At 49.7% G+C, this 15698-nt stretch overlaps 1 protein-coding gene across 1 annotated transcript in view; it reads right to left on the bottom strand.

Moving 5' to 3' along the window:
- Positions 1–9793, bottom strand: part of LOC121546642 (constitutive coactivator of PPAR-gamma-like protein 2) — a 105846-nt gene extending 96053 nt beyond the window's left edge. Inside the window, exons 1-2 of the mRNA XM_045213816.1 lie at positions 9367–9793; positions 1919–2177 (exon numbers count right to left, since the gene is read on the bottom strand). Coding sequence (XP_045069751.1) covers positions 1919–2177; positions 9367–9746 — 639 coding nt within the window. The 5' untranslated portion in view covers positions 9747–9793. The remainder of the gene's footprint in view (positions 1–1918; positions 2178–9366) is intronic.
- Between the last annotated feature and the right edge of the window lie 5905 nt (positions 9794–15698).

Genomic DNA, 15698 nt, shown 5'->3' with positions numbered 1-15698 from the left:
ATCTCTGGGTACATCAGTCCTCTGTGTCTGTGGTACCTTGGTCAGTATGTGGTATATCTCTGGGTACATCAGTCCTCTGTGTCTGTGGTACGTTGGTCAGTATGTGGTATATCTCTGGGTATATCAATCCTCTGTGTCTGTGGTACCTTGGTCAGTATGTGGTATATCTCTGGGTACATCAGTCCTCTGCGGTGTCTGTGGTACCTTGGTCAGTATGTGGTATATCTCTGGGTACATCAGTCCTCTGTGTCTGTGGTACCTTGGTCAGTATGTGGTATATCTCTGGGTACATCAGTCCTCTGTGTCTGTGGTACCTTGGTCAGTATGTGGTATATCTCTGGGTATATCAATCCTCTGTGTCTGTGGTACCTTGGTCAGTATGTGGTATATCTCTGGGTACATCAGTCCTCTGTGTCTGTGGTACCTTGGTCAGTATGTGGTATATCTCTGGGTACATCAGTCCTCTGTGTCTGTGGTACCTTGGTCAGTATGTGGTATATCTCTGGGTACATCAATCCTCTGTGTCTGTGGTACCTTGGTCAGTATGTGGTATATCTCTGGGTATATCAATCCTCTGTGTCTGTGGTACCTTGGTCAGTATGTGGTATATCTCTGGGTACATCAGTCCTCTGTGTCTGTGGTACCTTGGTCAGTATGTGGTATATCTCTGGGTACATCAGTCCTCTGTGTCTGTGGTACGTTGGTCAGTATGTGGTATATCTCTGGGTATATCAATCCTCTGTGTCTGTGGTACCTTGGTCAGTATGTGGTATATCTCTGGGTACATCAGTCCTCTGCGGTGTCTGTGGTACCTTGGTCAGTATGTGGTATATCTCTGGGTACATCAGTCCTCTGTGTCTGTGGTACCTTGGTCAGTATGTGGTATATCTCTGGGTACATCAGTCCTCTGTGTCTGTGGTACCTTGGTCAGTATGTGGTATATCTCTGGGTACATCAGTCCTCTGTGTCTGTGGTACGTTGGTCAGTATGTGGTATATCTCTGGGTATATCAATCCTCTGTGTCTGTGGTACCTTGGTCAGTATGTGGTATATCTCTGGGTACATCAGTCCTCTGCGGTGTCTGTGGTACCTTGGTCAGTATGTGGTATATCTCTGGGTACATCAGTCCTCTGTGTCTGTGGTACCTTGGTCAGTATGTGGTATATCTCTGGGTATATCAATCCTCTGTGTCTGTGGTACCTTGGTCAGTATGTGGTATATCTCTGGGTACATCAGTCCTCTGTGTCTGTGGTACCTTGGTCAGTATGTGGTATATCTCTGGGTACATCAGTCCTCTGTGTCTGTGGTACCTTGGTCAGTATGTGGTATATCTCTGGGTACATCAGTCCTCTGTGTCTGTGGTACCTTGGTCAGTATGTGGTATATCTCTGGGTATATCAATCCTCTGTGTCTGTGGTACCTTGGTCAGTATGTGGTATATCTCTGGGTACATCAGTCCTCTGTGTCTGTGGTACCTTGGTCAGTATGTGGTATATCTCTGGGTACATCAGTCCTCTGTGTCTGTGGTACGTTGGTCAGTATGTGGTATATCTCTGGGTATATCAATCCTCTGTGTCTGTGGTACCTTGGTCAGTATGTGGTATATCTCTGGGTACATCAGTCCTCTGCGGTGTCTGTGGTACCTTGGTCAGTATGTGGTATATCTCTGGGTACATCAGTCCTCTGTGTCTGTGGTACCTTGGTCAGTATGTGGTATATCTCTGGGTACATCAGTCCTCTGTGTCTGTGGTACCTTGGTCAGTATGTGGTATATCTCTGGGTACATCAGTCCTCTGTGTCTGTGGTACCTTGGTCAGTATGTGGTATATCTCTGGGTACATCAGTCCTCTGTGTCTGTGGTACGTTGGTCAGTATGTGGTATATCTCTGGGTATATCAATCCTCTGTGTCTGTGGTACCTTGGTCAGTATGTGGTATATCTCTGGGTACATCAGTCCTCTGCGATGTCTGTGTTCTGCTACCCTCAACACCTCAGCGCTGACTTGAGGCAGAGGGGGTGTGGTTATGTCCATGTGACTCCGTGTCGCCATCGACAACAGCGATGGAATGTTGGACCCGCTCCCGTTACCGTGGGACCCGTTCCCGTTATCGTGGGAACCCTCCCCTCTGCCCCCCCGACCGGACGGATCCCACTTGGAGGACTTGTCTGTCAGATGGCTGAAAGAATGAAAAGAGAGGGAGAGAGAGGAGAGAGGGTTAGTGAGGGAGCGAGGGAGGGAGAGAGAGGGTTAGTGAGGGAGAGAGAGGGTTAGTGAGGGAGAGAGAGGGTTAGTGAGGGAGAGAGAGGGTTAGTGAGGGAGAGAGAGGGTTAGTGAGGGAGAGAGAGGGTTAGTGAGGGAGAGAGGGAGGGAGAGAGAGGGTTAGTGAGGGAGAGAGAGGGTTAGTGAGGGAGAGAGAGGGTTAGTGAGGGAGAGACAGGGTTAGTGAGGGAGAGACAGGGTTAGTGAGGGAGAGAGGGAGAGACAGGGTTAGTGAGGGAGAGAGGGAGGGAGAGAGGGTTAGTGAGGGAGAGAGGGAGGGAGAGAGGGTTAGTGAGGGAGAGAGGGAGGGAGAGAGGGTTAGTGAGGGAGAGAGAGGGTTAGTGAGGGAGGGAGGGAGAGAGGGTTAGTGAGGGAGAGAGAGGGTTAGTGAGGGAGCGAGGGAGGGAGAGAGAGGGTTAGTGAGGGAGAGAGAGGGTTAGTGAGGGAGCGAGGGAGGGAGAGAGAGGGTTAGTGAGGGAGAGACAGGGTTAGTGAGGGAGTGAGGGAGAGAGGGAGGGAGAGAGGGAGAGACAGGGTTAGTGAGGGAGAGAGGGAGGGAGGGAGGGAGGGAGAGAGGGAGGGAGGGAGGGAGGGAGAGAGGGAGAGACAGGGTTAGTGAGGGAGAGAGGGAGGGAGAGAGGGTTAGTGAGGGAGGGAGAGAGGGAGAGACAGGGTTAGTGAGGGAGAGAGAGAGGGAGAGACAGGGTTAGTGAGGGAGAGAGGGAGGGAGAGAGGGTTAGTGAGGGAGAGAGGGAGGGAGAGAGGGTTAGTGAGGGAGAGAGGGTTAGTGAGGGAGAGAGGGTTAGTGAGGGAGAGAGGGTTAGTGAGGGAGGGAGAGAGGGAGAGACAGGGTTAGTGAGGGAGAGAGGGAGGGAGAGAGGGTTAGTGAGGGAGAGAGGGAGGGAGAGAGGGGTTAGTGAGGGAGAGAGGGAGGGAGAGAGGGTTAGTGAGGGAGAGAGGGTTAGTGAGGGAGAGAGAGGGTTAGTGAGGGAGAGAGGGTTAGTGAGGGAGAGAGAGGGTTAGTGAGGGAGCGAGGGAGGGAGAGAGAGGGTTAGTGAGGGAGAGAGAGGGTTAGTGAGGGAGCGAGGGAGGGAGAGAGAGGGTTAGTGAGGGAGAGACAGGGTTAGTGAGGGAGAGAGTGGGTTAGTGAGGGAGAGAGAGGGTTAGTGAGGGAGAGAGAGGGTTAGTGAGGGAGTGACAGTGTTAGTGAGGGAGAGACAGGGTTCGTGAGGGAGAGAGGTAGGGAGAGAGGGTTAGTGAGGGAGAGAGAGGGTTAGTGAGGGAGTGACAGGGTTAGTGAGGGAGTGACAGGGTTAGTGAGGGAGAGAGGGGGAGACAGGGTTAGTGAGGGAGAGAGGGGGAGACAGGGTTAGTGAGGGAGAGAGGGGGAGACAGGGTTAGTGAGGGAGACGGGGAGACAGGGTTAGTGAGGGAGAGAGAAAGGGTTAATGAGGGAGAGAGGGGGAGAGAGAAAGGGTTAGTGAGGGAGATGGGGAGATGGGGGAGAGACGGTTAGTGAGGGAGAGACAGGGTTAGTGAGGGAGAGAGGGGGAGAAAGGGTTAGTTAGCGAGAGGGTTAGTGAGGAGAGACAGGTTTAGTGAGGGAGAGAGGGGGAGACAGGGTTAGTTAGCGAGAGAGGGGGAGACAGGGTTAGTGAGGGAGAGGGAGAGAGAAAGGGTTAGTGAGGGAGAGAGGGAGAGACAGGGTTAGTGAGGGAGAGAGGGGGAGAGAGAAAGGGTTAGTGAGGGAGATGGGGGAGAGTGGGTTAGTGAGGGAGATAGGAGGGAGAGACGGTTAGTGAGGGAGAGAGGGGGAAAAGGGTTAGTTAGCGAGAGGGTTAGTGAGGGAGAGAGGGGGAGACAGGGTTAGTGAGGGAGAGAGGGAGGGAGAGGGTTAGTGAGGGAGAGAGGGTTAGTGAGGGAGAGAGGGTTAGTGAGGGAGAGAGGGTTAGTGAGGGAGAGAGAGGGTTAGTGAGGGAGAGAGGGTTAGTGAGGGAGAGAGAGGGTTCGTGAGGGAGAGAGGGAGAGAGGGAGGGAGGGAGAGAGGGTTAGTGAGGGAGAGAGAGGGTTAGTGAGGGAGAGAGGGAGGGAGAGAGAGGGTTAGTGAGGGAGAGAGAGGGTTAGTGAGGGAGCGAGGGAGGGAGAGAGAGGGTTAGTGAGGGAGAGAGAGGGTTAGTGAGGGAGAGACAGGGTTAGTGAGGGAGAGAGTGAGGGAGAGAGGGTTAGTGAGGGAGAGAGGGAGGGAGGGAGGGAGGGGAGGTTAGTGAGGGAGAGAGAGGGTTAGTGAGGGAGAGAGGGAGGGAGAGAGGGTTAGTGAGGGAGAGAGAGGGTTAGTGAGGGAGAGAGAGGGTTAGTGAGGGAGTGAGGGAGCGAGGGAGGGAGAGAGAGGGTTAGTGAGGGAGAGACAGGGTTAGTGAGGGAGAGAGTGAGGGAGAGAGAGGGTTAGTGAGGGAGAGGGTTAGTGAGGGAGAGAGAGGGTTAGTGAGGGAGTGACAGGGTTAGTGAGGGAGAGAGGGGGAGACAGGGTTAGTGAGGGAGAGAGGGGGAGACAGGGTTAGTGAGGGAGAGAGGGGGAGACAGGGTTAGTGAGGGAGAGAGGGGGAGACCGGGTTAGTGAGGGAGACAGGGGGAGACAGGGGGAGACAGGGTTAGTGAGGGAGAGAGAAAGGGTTAATGAGGGAGAGAGGGGGAGAGAGAAAGGGTTAGTGAGGGAGATGGGGGAGATGGGGGAGAGACGGTTAGTGAGGGAGAGACAGGGTTAGTGAGGGAGAGAGGGGGAGAAAGGGTTAGTTAGCGAGAGGGTTAGTGAGGGAGAGACAGGTTTAGTGAGGGAGAGAGGGGGAGACAGGGTTAGTTAGCGAGAGAGGGGGAGACAGGGTTAGTGAGGGAGAGGGGGAGACAGGGTTAGTGAGGGAGAGAGGGGGAGACAGGGTTAGTGAGGGAGAGAGGGAGAGACAGGGTTAGTGAGGGAGAGAGGGAGAGAGAGAAAGGGTTAGTGAGGGAGATGGGGGAGAGTGGGTTAGTGAGGGAGATAGGAGGGAGAGACGGTTAGTGAGGGAGAGACAGGGTTAGTGAGGGAGAGAGGGGGAAAAGGGTTAGTTAGCGAGAGGGTTAGTGAGGGAGAGAGGGGGAGACAGGGTTAGTGAGGGAGAGAGGGGGAGACAGGGTTAGTGAGGGAGAGAGGGAGACAGGGTTAGTGAGGGAGAGAGGGGGAGACAGGGTTAGTGAGGGGGAGACAGGGTTAGTTAGCGAGAGGGTTAGTGAGGAAGCGACAGGGTTAGTGAGGGAGAGGGAGGGAGTTAGTGAGGGAGGGAGGGGGAGACAGGGTTAGTGAGGGAGAGAGAGAGAGAGGGGGAGACCAGGTTAGTGAGGGAGAGAGGGGGTTAGTGAGGGAGAGAGGGGTTAGTGAGGGAGAGAGGGAGTGAGGGAGAGAGGGGGTTAGTGAGGGAGGGAGGGGTTAGTGAGGGAGAGAGGGGTTAGTGAGGGAGAGAGGGGTTAGTGAGGGAGAGAGGGAGTGAGGGAGAGAGGGGGTGAGGGAGAGAGGAGGTTAGTGAGGGAGAGAGGGGGTTAGTGAGGGAGAGAGGGGGATAGTGAGGGAGAGAGGGGGTTAGTAATAATAATAAATAATAATAATAATAATAATAATAATAATAATAATAATAATATGCCATTTAGCAGACGCTTTTATCCAAAGCGACTTACAGTCATGCGTGCATACATTTTTTTGTGTATGGGGTGGTCCCGGGGATCGAACCCACTACCTTGGCGTTACAAGCGCCGTGCTCTACCAGCTGAGCTACAGAGGACCACAGTTAGTGAGGGAGAGAGGAGGTTAGTGAGGGAGAGAGGAGGTTAGTGAGGGAGAGAGGAGGTTAGTGAGGGAGAGAGGGGTTAGTGAGGGAGAGAGGGGTTAGTGAGGGAGAGAGGAGGTTAGTGAGGGAGAGAGGGGTTAGTGAGGGAGAGAGGGGGTTAGTGAGGGAGAGAGGGGGTTAGTGAGGGAGAGAGGAGGTTAGTGAGGGAGAGAGGGGTTAGTGAGGGAGAGAGGGGGTTAGTGAGGGAGAGAGGGGTTAGTGAGGGAGAGAGGGGTTAGTGAGGGAGAGAGGAGGTTAGTGAGGGAGAGAGGGGTTAGTGAGGAGAGAGGGGGTTAGTGAGGGAGAGAGGGGTTAGTGAGAGAGGGAGGTTAGTGAGGAGAGGGAGGTTAGTGAGGGAGAGAGGGGTTAGTGAGGGAGAGAGGAGGTTAGTGAGGGAGAGAGGGGTTAGTGAGGGAGAGAGGGGTTAGTGAGGGAGAGAGGGGTTAGTGAGGGAGAGGGGTTAAAGAGGGAGAGAGGGGGTTAGTGAGGGAGAGACGGGGTTAGTTAGCGAGATGGTTAGTGAGGGAGAGGGAGTTAGTAAGGGGGAGACAGGGTTAGTGAGGGAGAGAGAGGGTTAGTGAGGGAGAGAGGGAGAGACAGGGGGTTAGTGAGGGAGAGAGGGGGGTAGTGAGGGAGAGAGGGGGTTAGTGAGGGAGAGAGGGGGTTAGTGAGGGAGAGAGGGGTTAGTGAGGGAGAGAGGGGTTAGTGAGGGAGAGGGGTTAGTGAGGAGAGGGGGTTAGTGAGGGAGAGAGGGGGGTTAGTGAGGGAGAGAGGGGGTTAGTGAGGGAGAGAGGGGGTTAGTGAGGGAGAGAGGGGGTTAGTGAGGGAGAGAGGGGGTTAGTGAGGGAGAGAGGGGGTTAGTGAGGGAGAGAGGGGGTTAGTGAGGGAGTTAGTGAGGGAGAGAAGGGGGAGACAGGGTTAGTGAGGGAGAAACAGGGTTAGTGAAGGAGCAACAGGGTTAGTGAAGGAGCAACAGGGTTAGTGAAGGAGCAACAGGGTTAGTGAGGGAGCAACAGGGTTAGTGAGGGAGAAACAGGGTTAGTGAGGGAGCAACAGGGTTAGTGAGGGAACGACGGGGTTAGTGAGGGAGCGACGGGGTTAGTGAGGGAGCGACGGGGTTAGTGAGGGAGCGACGGGTTAGTGAGGGAGCGACGGGGTAATGAGGGAGCGACGGGGTTAGTTGGGGAGCGACAGGGTTAGTGAGGGAGAGGGGGAGACGGGGTTAGTGAGGGAGAGACAGGGTTAGTGAGGGAGAGACAGGGTTAGTGAGGGAGAGACGGGGTTAGTGAGGGAGAGGGAGAGAAGGGGGAGACGGGGTTAGTGAGGGGGAGACGGGGTTAGTGAGGGAGAGACAGGGTTAGTGAGGGAGAGACGGGGTTAGTTAGCGAGAGAGTAAGTGAGGGAGAGAGGGTGAGACAGGGTTAATGAGGGAGAGACAGGGTTAATGATGGAGACAGGGTTAGTTAGCGAGAGAGTTAGTGAGGGAGAGACGGGGTTAGTGAGGGGAGACGGGGTTAGTGAGGGGGGAGACGGGGTTAGTGAGGGGGAGACGGGGTTAGTGAGGGGGAGACGGGGTTAGTGAGGGGGAGACGGGGTTGGTTAGCGACAGAGGGGTTAGTTAGCGACAGAGGGGGTTAGTTAGCGACAGAGGGGGTTAGTTAGCGGCAGAGGGGTTAGTTAGCGACAGAGGGGGGTTAGTTAGCGACAGAGGGGTTAGTTGGCGACAGAGGGGGTTAGTTAGCGACAGAGGGGGTTAGTTAGCGACAGAGGGGGTTAGTTAGCGACAGAGGGGGTTAGTTAGCGACAGAGGGGTTAGTTAGCGACAGAGGGGTTAGTTAGCGACAGAGGGGTTAGTTAGCGACAGAGGGGTTAGTTAGCGACAGAGGGGGTTAGTTAGCGACAGAGGGGGTTAGATAGCGACAGAGGGGGTTAGTTAGCGAGAGAGGGGGTGAGGTAGCGAGGGGGAGAGAGGGGGAGAGGGGGAGAGAGGGAGAGAGGGGGAGAGGGGGAGAGAGGGGGAGAGAGGGGGAGAGAGGGAGAGAGGGGGAGAGAGGGAGAGAGGGGGAGAGAGGGAGAGACAGGGTTAGTTAGCGAGAGGGTTAGTGAGGGGGTTAGTGAGGGAGAGGGAGTTACTGAGGGAGAGACAGGGGTTAGTGAGGGAGAGACAGGGTTTACTGAGGGAGAGACAGGGGTTACTGAGGGAGAGACAGGGTTTACTGAGGGAGAGACAGGGTTTACTGAGGGAGAGACAGGGGTTACTGAGGGAGAGACAGGGGTTACTGAGGGAGAGACAGGGGTTACTGAGGGAGAGACGGGTTACTGAGGGAGAGACAGGGGTTACTGAGGGAGAGACAGGGGTTACTGAGGGAGAGACAGGGGTTACTGAGGGAGAGACAGGGGTTACTGAGGGAGAGACAGGGGTTACTGAGGGAGAGACAGGGGTTACTGAGGGAGAGACAGGGGTTACTGAGGGAGAGACGGGGTTACTGAGGGAGAGACGGGGTTACTGAGGGAGAGACGGGGTTACTGAGGGAGAGACGGGGTTACTGAGGGAGAGACGGGGGTTACTGAGGGAGAGACAGGGGTTACTGAGGGAGAGACGGGGTTACTGAGGGAGAGACGGGGTTACTGAGGGAGAGACGGGGTTAGTGAGGGAGAGACGGGGTTAGTGAGGGAGAGACAGGGGTTACTGAGGGAGAGACGGGGTTAGTGAGGGAGAGACGGGGTTAGTGAGGGAGAGACGGGGGTTACTGAGGGAGAGACGGGGTTAGTGAGGGAGAGACGGGGTTAGTGAGGGAGAGACGGGGGTTAGTGAGGGAGAGACGGGGTTAGTGAGGGAGAGACGGGGTTAGTGAGGGAGAGACGGGGTTAGTGAGGGAGAGACGGGGTTAGTGAGGGAGAGACGGGGTTAGTGAGGGAGAGACGGGGTTGGTGAGGGAGAGACGGGGTTAGTGAGGGAGTTGGCAAAAACAATGTTGCAGTAACAGTGGAAACATCACACAACACAGACCTTTATGAATAACCTATGAATGGGTGGGTGTGTGTAACTAGTGTGGGTGTGTGTAACAGGTGTGGGTGTGTGTGTAACAGGTGTGTGTGTAACAGGTGTGTGTGTAACAGGTGTGTGTGTGTAACAGGTGTGTGTAACAGGTGTGTGTAAAAGGTGTGTGTGATTGTGTAACAGGTGTGTGTGTAACAGGAGTGTGTGTAACAGGTGTGGGTGTGTGTGTAACAGGTGTGTAACAGGTGTCTTACTGGCTACTGTCGTTTGGTTCGTCTCCATCGGAGGAAGATGATGATGGCGAGTGGGAGGGGCCAGAGGGAGCGGCTGTGTGGTGATTCGTTAATCTACTTCCTCCCTGGTCATATGGAGCCGACCAATCAGTGAAGCCCATTGTCCCAGACAGCGAATCGTTGCAGTCCGGCAGGGGAGGCAGGTTCTGGAACAGAGAGGCGTGGCCTAGTCCATACGGAGCATTCCGATAGGGTGGTTTTACCCCCTGGGGAGGAAACAAAGGGTGTTTCTCAATATGCATCCTACCGCGCTCCACACACTCATGCTCCAAGGGGATTCTCCGAGGACGTTCTCTTGAGCACGTTTTTGTGAGGACGAGAGTGAAGAACGCATAAAACATTTTATTTGAGAAGAACTCGCACTCCCCATACTGTGACTCGGTTAATAAAAAAGTGGTCAGATTACACAGATTACACAGATGCTAAGCTACAGGACTGTTTCGCTAGCACAGACTGGAACATGTTCCGGGATTATTCTGATAGCATTGAGGAGTACACCACATCAGTCACTGGCTTCATCAATAAGTGCATCGATGATGTCGTCCCCACAGTGACCGTACATACATACCCCAACCAGAAGCCATGGATTACAGGAAACATCTGCACTGAGCTAAAGGGTGCCGCTTTTAAGGAGGGGGACTCTAACCCGGAAGCTTATAAGAAATCCTGCTATGCCCTACGGCGAACCACCAAACAGGCAAAGTGTCAATACAGGACTAAGATTGAATCGTACTACACTGGCTCTGACGCTCGTCGGATGTGGCAGAGCTTGAAAACTATTACAGACTACAAAGGGAAGCACAGCCGTGAGCTGCCCAGTGACACACGCCTACCAGACGAGCTAAACCACTTCTATGCTCGCTTCGAGGCAAGCAACACTGAAGCATGCATGAGAGCACCAGCTGTTCCGGATGACTATGTGATCACGCTCTCCGTAGCCGATGTGAGTAAGACTTTTATGCAGGTCAACATTCACAAGGCCGCAGGGCCAGACGGATTACCAGAACATGTACTCCGAGCATGCGCTGACCACTCCCCCCTACTGTATTCCCTCACACTCCCCCCTACTGTATTCCCTCCCACTCCCCCCCACTGTATTCCCCCACACTCCCCCCTACTGTATTCCCTCCCACTCCCCCTACTGTATTCCCTCCCACTCCCCTACTGTATTCCCTCACACTCCCCCCTACTGTATTCCCTCCCACTCCCCCTACTGTATTCCCTCCCACTCCCCCTACTGTATTCCCTCCCACTCCCCCCTACTGTATTCCCTCCCACTCCCCCCTACTGTATTCCCTCACACTCCCCCCTACTGTATTCCCTCACTCCCCCCACTGTATTCCCTCCCACTCCCCCCTACTGTATTCCCTCACACTCCCCCCTACTGTATTCCCCAAACTCCCCCCTACTGTATTCCCTCCTCCCCCTACTGTATTCCTCCCACTCCCCCTACTGTATTCCCTCACACTCCCCCCTACTGTATTCCCTCCCACTCCCCCTACTGTATTCCCTCACACTCCCCCTACTGTATTCCCTCACACTCCCCCTACTGTATTCCCTCACACTCCCCCTACTGTATTCCCTCACACTCCCCTCTACTGTATTCCCTCACACTCCCCCCTACTGTATTCCCTCCCACTCCCCCCTACTGTATTCCCTCCCACTCCCCCCTACTGTATTCCCTCGAACTCCCCCTACTGTATTCCCTCACTCCCCCTACTGTATTCCCTCCCACTCCCCCTACTGTATTCCCTCACACTCCCCCTACTGTATTCCCCCAAACTCCCCCCTACTGTATTCCCTCACACTCCCCCCTACTGTATTCCCTCCCACTCCCCCTACTGTATTCCCTCCCACTCCCCCTACTGTATTCCCTCACACTCCCCCTACTGTATTCCCTCACACTCCCCTACTGTATTCCCTCCCACCCCCCTACTGTATTCCTCACACTCCCCCTACTGTATTCCCTCACACTCCCCCCTACTGTATTCCTCACACTCCCCCTCTACTGTATTCCCTCCCACTCCCCCTACTGTATTCCCTCACACTCCCCCTACTGTATTCCCCCCCCACTCCCCCCTACTGTATTCCCCACACTCCCCCTACTGTATTCCCCCACACTCCCCTACTGTATTCCCCCCCCCCCCCTACTGTATTCCCTCACACTCCCCCTACTGTATTCCCTCCCACTCCCCCCTACTGTATTCCCTCACACTCCCCCTACTGTATTCCCTCACACTCCCCCTACTGTATTCCCTCACACTCCCCCCTACTGTATTCCCCCACACTCCCCCTACTGTATTCCCCCCACACTCCCCTACTGTATTCCCCTCACACTCCCCCTACTGTATTCCCCCACACTCCCCCTACTGTATTCCCTCACTCCCCCCTACTGTATTCCCCCACACTCCCCCCTACTGTATTCCCTCCCACTCCCCCCTACTGTATTCCCTCCCACTCCCCCCCCTACTGTATTCCCCCCACACTCCCCCTACTGTATTCCCTCACACTCCCCCTACTGTATTCCCTCCCACTCCCCCCTACTGTATTCCCTCCCACTCCCCCTACTGTATTCCCTCACACTCCCCCTACTGTATTCCTCACACTCCCCCTACTGTATTCCCTCCCACTCCCCCTACTGTATTCCCTCCCACTCCCCCTACTGTATTCCCTCACACTCCCCTACTGTATTCCCTCCCACTCCCCCTACTGTATTCCTCCTCCCACTCCCCCCCTACTGTATTCCTCCCATCCCCCCTACTGTATTCCTCCCACTCCCCCCCTACTGTATTCCCTCCCACTCCCCCTACTGTATTCCCCCACACTCCCCCCTACTGTATTCCCTCACACTCCCCCCTACTGTATTCCCTCCCACTCCCCTACTGTATTCCCTCCACTCCCCCTACTGTATTCCCTCCACTCCCCCCTACTGTATTCCCTCCCACTCCCCCTACTGTATTCCCCTCCCACTCCCCTACTGTATTCCCTCCCCACTCCCCCCTACTGTATTCCTCCCACTCCCCATATAGTCTATTCCTCTTCTGTTTAGTATATAGTCTATTCCTCTTCTGTTTAGTATATAGTCTATTCTTCGTCTGTTTAGTATATAGTATATTCCTCTTCTGTTTAGTATATAGTCTATTCCTCTCTGCTGTTTAGTATATAGTATATTCCTCTTCTGTTTAGTATATACTGTTTTCCTCTTCTGTTTAGAGTATAGTGTATTCCACATCTGTTTTGTAAATAGTATATTCCTCTCTTGTTTAGTAAATAGTCTATTCCTCTTCTGTTTAGTATATAGTCTATTCTTCATCTGTTTAGTATATAGTTATTCCTCTTATGTTTAGTATATAGTATATTCCTCTTCTGTTTAATATATAGTATATTCCTCTTTTCTATTTAGTATATAGTCCATTCCTCTTCTGTTTAGTATATAGTCTATTCCTGTTCTGTTTAGTATATAGTCTATTCCTCTTCTGTTTAGAATATAGTCTATTCCTCTTTTGTTTAGTATATATTCTATTTCTCTTCTGTTTAGTATATAGTCTGTTCCTCTTCTGTGTAGTATATAGTATATTCCTCTTCTGTGTAGTATATAGTATATTCCTCTTCTGTTTAGTATATAGTCTATTCCTCTTCTGTTTAGTATATAGTCTATTCGTCTTCTGTTTAGTATATAGTCTATTCCTCTTCTGTTAAGTATATAGTCTATTCTCCGTCTGTTTAGTATATAGTTATTCCTCTTATGTTTAGTATATAGTCTATTCCTCGCTGCTGTTTAGTATATAGTCTATTCCTCTTCTGTTTAGTGTATAGTCTATTCCTCTTCTGTTTAGTGGCGCAGTGGTCTAGCCTGCATCAGTGTAACTGTGCACTAGGTCTGGTTCGAATCCAGTCTCTGTCGCTCGTCATTGGTCCAGGTAGTCTGTAGCTCAGTTGATAGAGCATGGCGTTTGCCCATGTCTTCTGTTTCCAGTATATATTATATATATGTATTCACTACTGTAAGTCGCTCTGTTCTGCTAAATGATAATTGTATGTATAGTATATAGTGTTTTCCCCATCTGTTTTGTAAATAGTCTATTCCTATCTTGTTTAGTATATAGTCTATTCCTCTTCTGTTTAGTATATAGTCTATTCATATTTTGTTTAGTATATAGTCTATTTCTCTTCTATTTAGTATATAGTCTATTCCTCTTCTGTTTAGTATATAGTATATTCCTCTTCTGTTTAGTATATAGTCTATTCTTCGTCTGTTTAGTATATAGTATATTCCTCTTCTGTTTAGTATATAGTGTATTCCTCCTCTGTTTAGTATATAGTCTATTCCTCTTCTGTTTAGTATATAGTCTATTCCTCTTCTGTTTAGTATATAGTCTATTCCTCTTCTGTTTAGTATATAGTCTATTCCTCTTCTGTTTAGTATATAGTATATTCCTCTTCTGTTTAGTATATAGTCTATTCCTCTTCTGTTTAGTATATAGTCTATTCCTCTCTTCTGTTTAGTATATAGTCTATTCCTCTTCTGTTTAGTATATAGTATATTCCTCTTCTGTTTAGTATATAGTATATTCCTCTTCTGTGTAGTATGTAGTCTAATCCTCTTCTGTTTAGTATATAGTGTATTCCTCCTCTGTTTAGTATATAGTCTATTCCTCTTCTGTTTAGTATATAGTCTATTCCTCTTCTGTTTAGTATATAGTATATTCCTCTTCTGTTTAGTATATAGTCTATTCTTCGTCTGTTTAGTATATAGTATATTCCTCTTCTGTTTAGTATATAGTCTATTCCTCTTCTGTTTAGTATATAGTCTATTCCTCTTCTGTTTAGTATATAGTCTATTCCTCTTCTGTTTAGTATATAGTCTATTCCTCTTCTGTTTAGTATATAGTCTATTCCTCTTCTGTTTAGTATATAGTCTATTCTTCGTCTGTTTAGTATATAGTTATTCCTCTTATGTTTAGTATATAGTCTATTCCTCGCTGCTGTTTAGTATATAGTCTATTCCTCTTCTGTTTAGTGTATAGTCTATTCCTCTTCTGTTTAGTATATAGTGTATTCCTCCTCTGTTTAGTATATAGTCTATTCCTCTTCTGTTTAGTATATAGTCTATTCCTCTTCTGTTTAGTATATAGTCTATTCATCTTTTGTTTAGTATATAGTCTATTCCTCTTCTGTTTAGTATATAGTGTTTTCCTCTTCTGTTTAGAATATAGTATATTCCCCATCTGTTTTGTAAATAGTCTATTCCTATCTTCTGTTTAGTATATAGTCTATTCCTCTTCTGTTTAGTATATAGTCTATTCCTCTTCTGTTTAGTATATAGTCTATTCCTCTTCTGTTTAGTATATAGTCTATTCCTCTTATGTTTAGTATATAGTGTTTTCCTCTTCTGTTTAGAATATAGTATATTCTCCATCTGTTTTGTAAATAGTCTATTCCTATCTTGTTTAGTATATAGTCTATTCCTCTTCTGTTTAGTATATAGTCTATTCCTCTTCTGTTTAGTATATAGTCTATTTCTCTTCTGTTTAGTATATAGTCTATTCCTCTTCTGTTTAGTATATAGTATATTCCTCTTCTGTTTAGTATATAGTCTATTCCTCTTCTGTTTAGTATATAGTCTATTCCTCTTCTGTTTAGTATATAGTCTATTCCTCTTCTGTTTAGTATATAGTATATTCCTCTTCTGTTTAGTATATAGTCTATTCCTCTTCTGTTTAGTATATAGTCTATTCCTCTTCTGTTTAGTATATAGTCTATTCCTCTTCTGTTTAGTATATAGTCTATTCCTCTTCTGTGTAATATATAGTATATTCCTCTTCTGTTTAGTATATAGTCTATTCCTCTTCTGTTTAGTATATAGTCTATTCGTCTTCTGTTTAGTATATAGTCTATTCCTCTTCTGTTTAGTATATAGTCTATTCCTCTTCTGTTTAGTATATAGTCTATTCCTCTTCTGTTTAGTATATAGTCTATTCTCTCTTCTGTTTAGTATATAGTCTATTCCTCTTCTGTTTAGTATATAGTCTATTCCTCTTCTGTTTAGTATATAGTATATTCCTCTTCTGTGTAATATATAGTCTATTCCTCTTCTGTTTAGTATATAGTCTATTCCTCTTATGTTTAGTATATAGTCTATTCCTCTTCTGTTTAGTATATAGTATATTCCTCTTCTGTTTAGTATATAGTCTATTCGTCTTCTGTTTAGTATATAGTCTATTCCTCTTCTGTTTAGTATATAGTCTATTCCTCTTCTGTTTAGTATATAGTATATTCCTCTTCTGTTTAGT

The sequence above is a fragment of the Coregonus clupeaformis genome, unplaced genomic scaffold (genome assembly GCF_020615455.1).
Source record: "Coregonus clupeaformis isolate EN_2021a unplaced genomic scaffold, ASM2061545v1 scaf0157, whole genome shotgun sequence".
NCBI lineage: Eukaryota > Metazoa > Chordata > Actinopteri > Salmoniformes > Salmonidae > Coregonus > Coregonus clupeaformis.
Note: the sequence above shows the minus strand (reverse complement) of the source record. Positions and strands in the feature narration are given on the sequence as shown.